This window comes from Leptonychotes weddellii, chromosome 11 (genome assembly GCF_054177405.1).
Source record: "Leptonychotes weddellii isolate Sample4059 chromosome 11, ASM5417740v2, whole genome shotgun sequence".
Taxonomy (NCBI): domain Eukaryota; kingdom Metazoa; phylum Chordata; class Mammalia; order Carnivora; family Phocidae; genus Leptonychotes; species Leptonychotes weddellii.
In genome coordinates this window covers 73793275-73803156 of record NC_138379.1, presented here as the reverse complement: position 1 = coordinate 73803156, position 9882 = coordinate 73793275, and the positions used below count along the sequence as shown (strand labels likewise).

The following is a 9882-nucleotide window of genomic DNA, read 5'->3' as shown; positions in this document are numbered from 1 at the left end:
CTCTCAAATAAAGAAATAAAATCTTTGGGGCGCCTGGGTGGCTCAGTCGTTAAGCGTCTGCCTTCGGCTCAGGTCACGATCCCAGGACCCTGGGATCGAGCCCCGCATCGGGCTCCCTGCTCCGCAGGAAGCCTGCTTCTCCCTCTCCCACTCCCCCACTGCTTGTGTCCCGTCTCTTGCTGTGTCTCTGTCAAATAAATAAATAAAATCTTGAAAAAAAAAAAAAAAAAGAAATAAAATCTTTAAAAACAAGCAAATAAATACAAATGCGTAAGACAGATACATACCAGCTCTGCCCTCAATAGCCACATACAGACCTTGGACAACCCTCGGTCTTCTCATCTGTAAGGTGGGGAGTAATAATATTCATTCAGCTTCCTGGTGGAGAAAATGTAAAGCATCACAGCTCTAGTGGACTCAATAAATGATAACTTTCTCTATAGCCACCCTAATCGCTCCGGAGTTAGGAGCTTTTACATCGCAATTTCATTTTGCAAATGAAAAAGTCTTCACAGACATTTTGTCAGCCCAGCAACGATTAGATGACCCAGATATTTTTATGCGTTTCTGTTAAATATTCTAAACAGAATGGCTATTAGAGCGCTCTCTGGGTACTCCAGAGCTGGCCCACCACCGCCTAACTGCTGGAGGCCCACTTATCCAGCCGGCGGCTTTCGCTTTGTGATCCCGAGGTGTATGGCGCCACCTCCCGGCCAGAGGCACACCGCACGCACAGAAAGTGTGGGCTCACTTACGACAGACCACTATTGCAGGGTCCCCTCACTTTAGACTTCCTCTCTAGTCAGTTCAGTAATATCACCTGTTTCTACTCTCCTAGTCACGTGGGGGGGATGTCTGAAGCAAGTGATGCTTTCCACGGGCCATTAAGACCCATTGGACAAGTCATTTCCTTCTGGAGCTCTTGATTTCTCCACCTGTAAAATAACAGGGTAGGATCAGGAACAGGATCATAGGTCCTGTTCCCTGTGAAGCTTCTAGGATTCTGTGCATGTGCGGTGGAAGCAGATGGGAGGGATGGGAGGAAGGTGAGCTACCTCTTTTCAGGTTAAGGTCAAGGCTGAGAACAGAAAAGGATGGAATCTAGGGAGAAGCGATGATGAGGCTCAGGCACAGGGTAAAAGGCACAGGGTGGGACAAACCACTACCTTCTCCTTACCCATCATCAGCAAAACCATCACCTTGCCATCATTCCAACTACCATCGGGGGGGAGCCTACAGTAGGCCCTGTGCTCGGCGCTTCACATATTATTACGTTCCATATTATTTCACACTATTGTCCTTCCAGTAACTCTTTAACATAGATGTTAATTACCATTATTTACAGCTGGAAAAAAAAGGGTTCAGAAAGGTTAAGAACCGGTTGTAGATAAGATGGCCAGTGAATGGGAGAGCTGAGCTTGTCTTCAAAGCCACTGAACATCACACTGTATTTCCTGTCTTCAAACTCTCTTTATTACCTACATTTTTTTTCTTTCATGCTTTCATCAGGGTTGATCCTTAAGAGGTGGGTCACAGACTCAGGTTGTGATGTGGGGAACTGACTGAGCCATCAAGATCATTACGGTCTCTAACTGCACTCTGATTCAGCTGAAACCAACTTTGCTGGTGATCCAAACAGCCCGCTAACTAGTGAATCGCCTCCTTCTTTTCACTTCATCAGGATAGAGGAAGTCACTTCTCTGACCATGGAGACAAGCCTTTCACCTTCCTCCTGGGCTCCTTGGATACGAAGTAGATGCAGGTGGCTTCTGGGTCCCCCACGACACAGTTCAAGTATGTGGTGCCTTCTCCATTCCCCAGACTCAGACTCATTAGCCGCAGAGTCCTCTGACCTTGGCTACCACCTTCCTGGGGAGCTTTCTTTCGGGAACAGTGGCCCCTGGGCATGAGGGTTGTGGGTGGTCCAGGGAAAAGCACTAAACTAACTAGAAAACAGAAGCCCTGGGCTCTGGGCCCTTTCGTTCCCTTCTGTAGCTAAGTGACCTGGGCAAGTCCTAGGGTCTCCCCACTGAAAAATGAGAATGGTGACACCTTCCTTCCCTCCCTTGAAAGCTAGTTTCCATCTCCAATTTTTTCTCCAACCCATCCTACGCACTAGCACCAGAGCTATATTTCTAAAACAATCGTTTAATCGTGTCCTTACCAGCTCAGAGACTTCTGTGGTTGACGGATGGAGTCAGGATTCAAACTCGGGGCTGACATCGCCCCAAACCTGTGACTCCTGACCATAAACTGCTAGTTCCCTCCACGCTGTACGCCAAAGGGGCGGCCATGTAAACTGGCTTATCACCTCTCAGAAGCTCCATGCAAATGTACATCCTGTTCTTCTGTTAGCCTGGGACCAACCTGCCCACCTGGTTGCCCTCTCCTCTCCCTATGTCAAATCTCCTCCAAGCATTAAGCCCAGTTGGGTGCCATCCCGAAGAAGCTTTCCCCTACCTCTACCTCCCTCAGGACTTTTTTCATACTTTGATCATTTTATTTTTTTAATTCATTTAATTGTTTTAATTTTAATACTCGTGCATGAAATTTTGCATACCATGGTGGGTTCCCTGACCCCCAACCTCCAAAGAATTCCCGGACCCTAATCAAAAGTGATGACCCAGAATGCCCCAGGAACTGAATACCCCCACTCCCTAGCAGAGACCCCAGACTTTCTAACCAGCCAAAATTCAAGGGAGTTTTGATCCCTAAAGAGCTACTGCTCCTGGGCAGAATGTCTCCTGTTGAGAACCTTGGTTCTGAGAGCCCAAGCTCCTCAGGGGAATAAGCCCTACAGGCCCTCTGCAAAGGGAAACAGTCTTGTAGGAATGCAAAGCAGGCACGTCCACCATCTCTCAGGCCCACGACGGCAGGGCAGAGGCCGCTGGAGCAAGATTCCAGCAACTTCGGCAAAAGCCAGAGAAGGTCAGTGGAGAGGAGGATCCCACCAATGTTGGTATCATCAGCAATTATCCTAACGTAGCTATCTGTAGGATATATTGTTAAGTGAACAAAACACTGTGGAACAATGTTTCTAGAATGATACTTTTGTGTAAGAATGGGAGGATATAAATATACAGGTATTGCTTATACTTTTCCAAGTGAAACAGTAGCGTGATAAACTAATAAGAACGGTTACCTTTCCATAAGAGGGAGAGAGTAGGGACGGAACACAAATAGCGATGAATTTTCTATATTCTATGATTTTTGAAACCATATAAATTCTTTGCATAATTACAAAAACAGTTAAATCAAAAAAGGGAAACAATCAACAAGCTCTAATAACTGGTTAAAAAAACGTGAGACAAATGAGCCTAACTCTATGTCACAGATGGACGAACTACTTCTAGTAATTTTAAAACCATTTGCTGACTACATATCCCTTGTAGTACATGTTATAAAGACTTCTTTTAATCCCAAATAATTTTAAAACTATAGTCAATAGTCCTATTGTTAACAATCATGTCAATATCGCCTATGGAAACTACACTAAGCACATGGCATCAGGCGAGAAGATCACTTTCTCCATAATCAGCAGTCTTCCAACTTAGCTCTGGCCCACCAGGCTGGTGGGAGCCCCTCGGGATCCTTTACAGCCCTGGCAGAAACCATCCTTCCTTCCTCATTCTTGCACTCTCCGTGCCAAGCTCACAGTAGGCCCCCAGTGAGCATCTGTTGGGTTGAAATGAAGTCCCAGGCCCCAGGATTCTACTCAGATTTCCCCAACTCACAGCCTAGCCAATATCCAGGAAGCCTGAGACTTTTTGCTTATTTCTGGAGGCCTCCTCTGGTCTCTGTCACAGCCCCTCCCAGACCTCTGCTTTCTGTGCTCTTCGCCCCTGCAGGCCCTCGGCTCCAAACCCATTCTCCCACTTTGTTTTGCCACGTCAATAATCATTTACTTTCTATAAAGGGATTCTTACATCTATTATTTCATTTAATTCTCCCCTTTACTCCATTTCAAAGCTCCGTTTTACACATCATGAAAATGTCATCATAGATGAAATGAAGTCCTCTGTCAAGGCCCCTCCGCTAGTGAATGAGGTAGCTTGTCAAAAGTCCTTTGGATGGATATTGCTTCAAATCCACTCCGAACCATACTGACTCGAGCAAATCCTTCATTCATCCATTTACTGATGCAAAAACCACTTACTGGCCACGTGAGACACAGTGTTGGTGCCAGAAACACAGAGGTGAATGGAGAATGGAGACACTGTCCTCCAGGGATAACTGAGGCTCCATGTCCCCATCTGTCAAAATGGAAATAATATCTGTCTCTACCTCCAGTGAAAGACTACTCAGAGATCAAAATAAAACAACACGTATACATGTATAATTAGCATATATGTAGATGTAGGAAGAGAGTTTGCACCAACAGTCTAGGCAGATCTTCAGGATAGCCACGGTATTTCCAGATGCTGACCTAGCCGATTCTCCAGAGGCCCTGGTTAAGCACTACCACTTCCTAGAACATGTAAGTCCAGAGAGGTTTATTAAGCTCTAACCAGAAGCTCCACCTTGTGCTAAGCAATGAGGGGCTTCTCCCAAAGTGTAAGACAGGACCAGAAATATGTGCCAGTTTTCCTTGGGTTTATGGTAAACGTCTGATGGCCCTGGTGGGTCCTCTCAGAGGGGGACCCATGGTAGGATGCAGAATTGAACCATTTTAAACATGTGGGCTTTCAAGACAGATCGGAGTTTGAATCCCAGCCCTGCCATTTACTAGCTAGTAACTCTGGACAAGTTTCTTACCTGAGCTACCTCAAGTGAAAAATAAATGTAAAAATAGTACCTCATAGAAGCATTGGGGAAATTAAATAATGTATATGAAATGCTTAAAACAGAACCTAAAACCTAGTAAGAACTCAGTAAGTAGCCCCTGGCATTAAGTTTCTTCTGCTAGAGCGCAGGTCTTGGGGTGTCTCACGAACCTGAAAGATGCCCACACCTTCCACGACACCCAGGGCAGTCAAGGTTGCATCGGTTGGAGATGCAGGAGTTCCTAGCCCCTGCAGCCCCCGGTGCAGATCTCCCTGTCTGCAGGGCTCGGCTCCAAGGAGTCCAGCTGGGTGCATCTGGCTGGGGAGATTAAATTATTTTTGAATTCCTAACTGAATGTTCTTTTAATGGAAACTCAATGACAGGCATTGAAATAGATTTCCTCCATAAGCCCTCCTCCCGCTGCAGCCCGCCCACACCTCCCCCCCCCCCCCACGGCTCTGTGTTGCGCTGTTCCCGATAACCTTTATTCCCTACCCCTGGACTTTTATCTCCCCAGTGACAAACAGCCCTTTCTGGACAGAAAGAGGAAATTCCAGTCATTGTTCTCAAACTTCTGGCTTCCAAAATAAAATGCTCTATCTCCCCTGTCAAGCTTTGATTGACATGCACTTCCTGTAAGGGCAGACAACAACGGCCCAGGGGTGGGGTCAGGGGCTCATTTGCATTCTTTGCATCAGAGGTTTTCACGTTTGTTCTAGATGGGGAAAGATCCCCCACGCTATTCACCAAACCATCCCGCGGAGAAGCCATGTCCCATTTTGTGAAAAATCTCCAAGGAAGGCACCTCCTCAACTATCCACACAGTCCACCAGGAAAGTTCTTTGCTGTCCTGTGACACACCCATTAGCCGTGGAAACAGACACTCTGATCATCTCACTTCTTAGATCTGGCAGCTTAGAGAGAGGATCTTTTCCTTCCACACTTTCTCTCTTGTGGAATAAATTTTTAGACCATCTCCCAAATCTTAAATCTGAATATTGGCACCAGAGTCGACCTAAGTCCTAGGAGATTAGACCAGGTTGGGACTCTCCAAATCAAAACCCTCATAGCAACAGAGCTAAATTGGGCACTTCAAGGGGAGTCGGTGCCAAGGAAAACTCTGAATATGGTACAGCATCATGGGATGCAGTTTTTCTTGGAAGGAATAAGAAATACTGAATTGCTTTCAGAATGGATAGATAATTAAGTAAATATAACAATACAGCGCACCTGTAGCAATTACAGTACTAACATGGTCAGGTCCTACTGGGAACAATGTTACTTCATTGGAATAAAAAGCCTGCCTTTAGCATTGGCATTAACCTGTAGGCAAGTTAGCCTTCTGGAACCTTCTATTTCCCATTTATTTTCTTTACTCACTGAGCTCCTATGCCTTTGGTCACCCCTCTTTTTAAACGTCCAGGTTTTTTATGCTGCTTTTGGGTTCCGGCCACTCCTTAGGATTATTAAAAGGTACCTGCTGACCCTCATTTCCTCAGGGCTTTATTGGATGTAAGTATATTAATGGTTGCTAGAGGTTCAATGGGAATTTGCATGAAGAAAGAGACGCCAGATAGCAGAATGCCTTAATCCTAATAAAGGAATATTTGAAAGCACAGATTTCCACCGAATAACCCAGAAGGATTCCAGTTTTTCAGCTCTCTTAACCATCAAAAGGAGTAGATTTTATAAGATCATTTCACTTCCAGCAATCCCCGAGCATGCTGTTAATGAGCAGAACAGACCAGAGGGAATGTGTTCTGACCCTCCAGTTTATGAAGGGACTACAGAGTCATAAAACCTTATGACAGTGGGCCACCAGAGAATTCTGGCTTCCTCAAGATTTTCATACCTCATTTCCTTCAGCTTTGTCAATAGATCAAATTGCGGTGCCAGCTCATGTATAGGGCACAGACTAATCTCCCGTGTGGGCCAGTTGCGTCCAGTGTTACGGCCACTGACAAAGTGCACAACTCTTAGCCCGTCAGACTTCATACTGATCTCGGTCGGAAGGACCAGAGCGTGTGTCTGAATCTGAACAAACTCATGCCCAGGCCTGGGAAAACAGAACCATCCCCAGTGAAAACTGCCACAACGACCACTTTGTGTGTCCAAGACACATTGGAGTGATCATCAGGAGTGGTACAGGGAAAAGGCATGTCTGTAACCACAGGGTCTTTTCCCCCAGGGTAAGCTGGTGTCCAGACAACATATGGTCTTATTTGCCATGTTCCCACCCCTCCCACATCGCCCAGGAGAAAGTCCACCCTCAGCCAGAGGGATGTCACCTGTTCGGTCTGTTACAGTTAACACACATGTCACCTGTCAGTCTGTTACAGTTAACACACAATAACTGACACTTTCGGAAAGCATGTGCACAGTTTCAGAGATTTAATATATGAATCAACACACTGAAAACATTTTGATTCCTAAGGAGCTTTGAGTCCCATTCCTCCCAGGATAGATTCAAAATAATAGAGGTGGAGGACCGAATGAGACATTCAGAGTAAATCCCTTCCCTAGAGATCAATCCTTGTATTAAGTTGGTCCCTTTGAGGAAGATGCAGTGTCGGCCCTCAGAGAAAAACACACCTCATGTTTGCCTCCCTGAGGGGGTCACAGACCATCCCTTTCCTTTCCACAAGTCTTCTTTAGAAACAGCATTTCAGTACAAACTCAAGGCAGAAAAACACAAGGTACTTTTTTTCTCAGAAGCACTAGCAGTATTGTCCCTTCTAAACTGACATTGTGCCTTTAAACTCTTCACTGCCTTCTTGGAAGATCAGGAAATATTCTTTTAACAGATTTGTAGCCCTTTATCCCACCTAACACAGATTGGAAGAAATATCACCACCATGTTCAAATCAAGCATTCGTTCTTTAGGAAAGTATTCATTGAGATTCTAGAGTGGTGATTTAGCCCCTAAATGTACCACGTGAGATCATTTGGGCCAAAACCCAACTTGGGCTGCAGTGTCTGGATGTACCATAAAGCAGGTTGAGCTCAGTGTTCCTCTCCACATTGGATACATAGAGATGCAAGGTCCGTGGCTGGAGCCTTCCCTTGCTCTTCAGGAAACACAGCATGACCCAGACTAAGATGAAAGCTCCAACAACCAGGGCTGGAGAAGCTCAGAGCCTCACAAATGTTCTTGGAGTACCTACCAGTCTTTTCTTACTGTCTCTGATTAGTTCATCTCCTCCAACCAACCAAAAATGGCTCTCTAAGGGAGACCATTTTTCCCTTGATAAAAACCAATGTTAAAAGTGGCTTATTTCTTATCAGTAGACTAAAAATGAGAATATGGTTTTTCCCAGATCCTATCTAAAGCTCATAACTTCTTCAAGGAGACTTTTAAGATCTCATTTGGCCTGTCTGTGAAACTTTTGATGATTTTGTTTCTATCAACACTGCATGATTTCAAATAATCATATTCAAGATTCCAAGTGAACTACTATGGCTTCCATACTGCTATTTCCTGTAAGAATATTGCATGTTCTAATGCAGTTGACTTGTAGAGCTACCTGTCTTGTAAGATCGTGGCTGTGGGATTCAGGGGCATGGTGCTGATAGACGTTGAAGGCTCTTGTCCTAATTTCATATCCTCAAATTGTTGATTGCTTCCTAATACTTCTAGTCACTAGGTATCTTCAAGATTTTGCTTTACTCCTGTTGAAAAACCACTGTCACATTTTGGTGTCATCTGTTTCATTGACTTCTGACAAGTTGAAGTTGGGATTGTCATAGCCTCTCTTCATCCTGGCTCTAGTGTCTTTCTCATTATAAAGGCACAAGGCACAATGAGGGGTCTCCACTTCCACAGTCTTACTAAAGTTATGGAAATCCACTCGGTATTTCCCTTCCTTAGTCTTGGATACCATGGGAGCAAAACGGTAGCCCCAGAGCACCTCTTCTGGGACATAGGATGTTCGGACTTGGCAGGTAGCACTGGTTGATTCCACTGTGCCATCTAAAAACACTACTAATTCAAAGTCTTGCTGGGGAAGGGTTTCTGCTGCCATGTGGAAGAAGGGGCTGTTTTGATCAATGACATGGTAAATTGTCAATGGGGAGATGAAGAATAAATTTTCATTCCCTGCATCAACTACAAAGTTGATATTGATCTGGTCCAAAATAATAGTCTCTCCTTCAGGAGTGACTGTGGTCCTCAGGAGCTTCCCATATATGTGACTCCCAATAAGGAGGCTCTTCCTAAGATTAACCACTCGGATTAGGAGACAAAGCTTCCCGCCCCGCTTACTGATCACTGCGTTCTTGCTGAATGTAATGGTCTTGGCACGTTTTTTGGGTCTGGAGATCTTGGCTAGAATGGCACCACACATGAAAGAATTGATGATGACTCCAAGTATAGACTGGAAGATAAGAAGAAAAATGGCAGTGCCACATTGTTCTGTCACACACCTGAATCCATATCCAATGGTCACTTGTGTTTCCAGAGAAAACAGAAAAGCTGAGGTCAAGCCATTAATGTTCTCCACACAAGGGGTGTGGTTGACAGAAGGATGGAACTCAGGGAGATCTTTGTGGATGTAGGCTACCGCATACCACAGAAGACCAAAGAAGAACCAACTGCCCAAGAAGGTTGAAATGAAGATGGTCATTTTGTATCTCCATTTGAGGTCAAGCACAGTTGTCCAGATGTCCACAAAGAATATAAACCTTGACTGGACCTCCACGTTGCCAAACTCTATGTTGCATCTTCCATCTTTGGAGACCAGCCTTGCTCTCTGCCGAGAATGCCCCAAAAAGTGAGCAACAAACCATTTCCGAAGATGTTTGAACATTCTTTCTGTCAACACTCTGATCTGAAACATATCAAAAACAAACAAAATGAAATGATGTTTACAGCAGCAGTGGACTAGGTGCCTCACATGAAGAGCTAACTATATATGAAAGACCATTCAAAACAATCTGAATTACTGAGCATTCAGAAAAGCTGACAGTTTATTCTGGATACCGCAACACTATTTTCAACAGAAACTTTCCACCAAGAGACCATATTGCTTAGATATAAAGAGGGAAAATAATTACAGGGAGATTGAAATGGAAGGAACTTAAGAGGGCATGTGTTCAAATGTTTCCTGGCCTTAGTCAGTG

General features: G+C 44.8%; 1 protein-coding gene and 1 long non-coding RNA gene across 2 annotated transcripts in view; both read right to left on the bottom strand.

The window, feature by feature from the left end:
* Positions 1–2297, bottom strand: part of LOC145716279 (uncharacterized) — a 6466-nt gene extending 4169 nt beyond the window's left edge. Inside the window, exons 1-3 of the long non-coding RNA XR_014138852.1 lie at positions 2165–2297; positions 821–1345; positions 288–342 (exon numbers count right to left, since the gene is read on the bottom strand). This is a non-coding gene — a long non-coding RNA (uncharacterized LOC145716279). The remainder of the gene's footprint in view (positions 1–287; positions 343–820; positions 1346–2164) is intronic.
* A 6153-nt stretch (positions 2298–8450) lies between these two features.
* Positions 8451–9584, bottom strand: KCNJ1 (potassium inwardly rectifying channel subfamily J member 1). The gene has a single exon (XM_006731180.3). The coding sequence runs from the start codon at positions 9567–9569 to the stop codon at positions 8451–8453; it is 1119 nt and encodes a 372-aa protein (XP_006731243.2). The 5' UTR covers positions 9570–9584.
* Between the last annotated feature and the right edge of the window lie 298 nt (positions 9585–9882).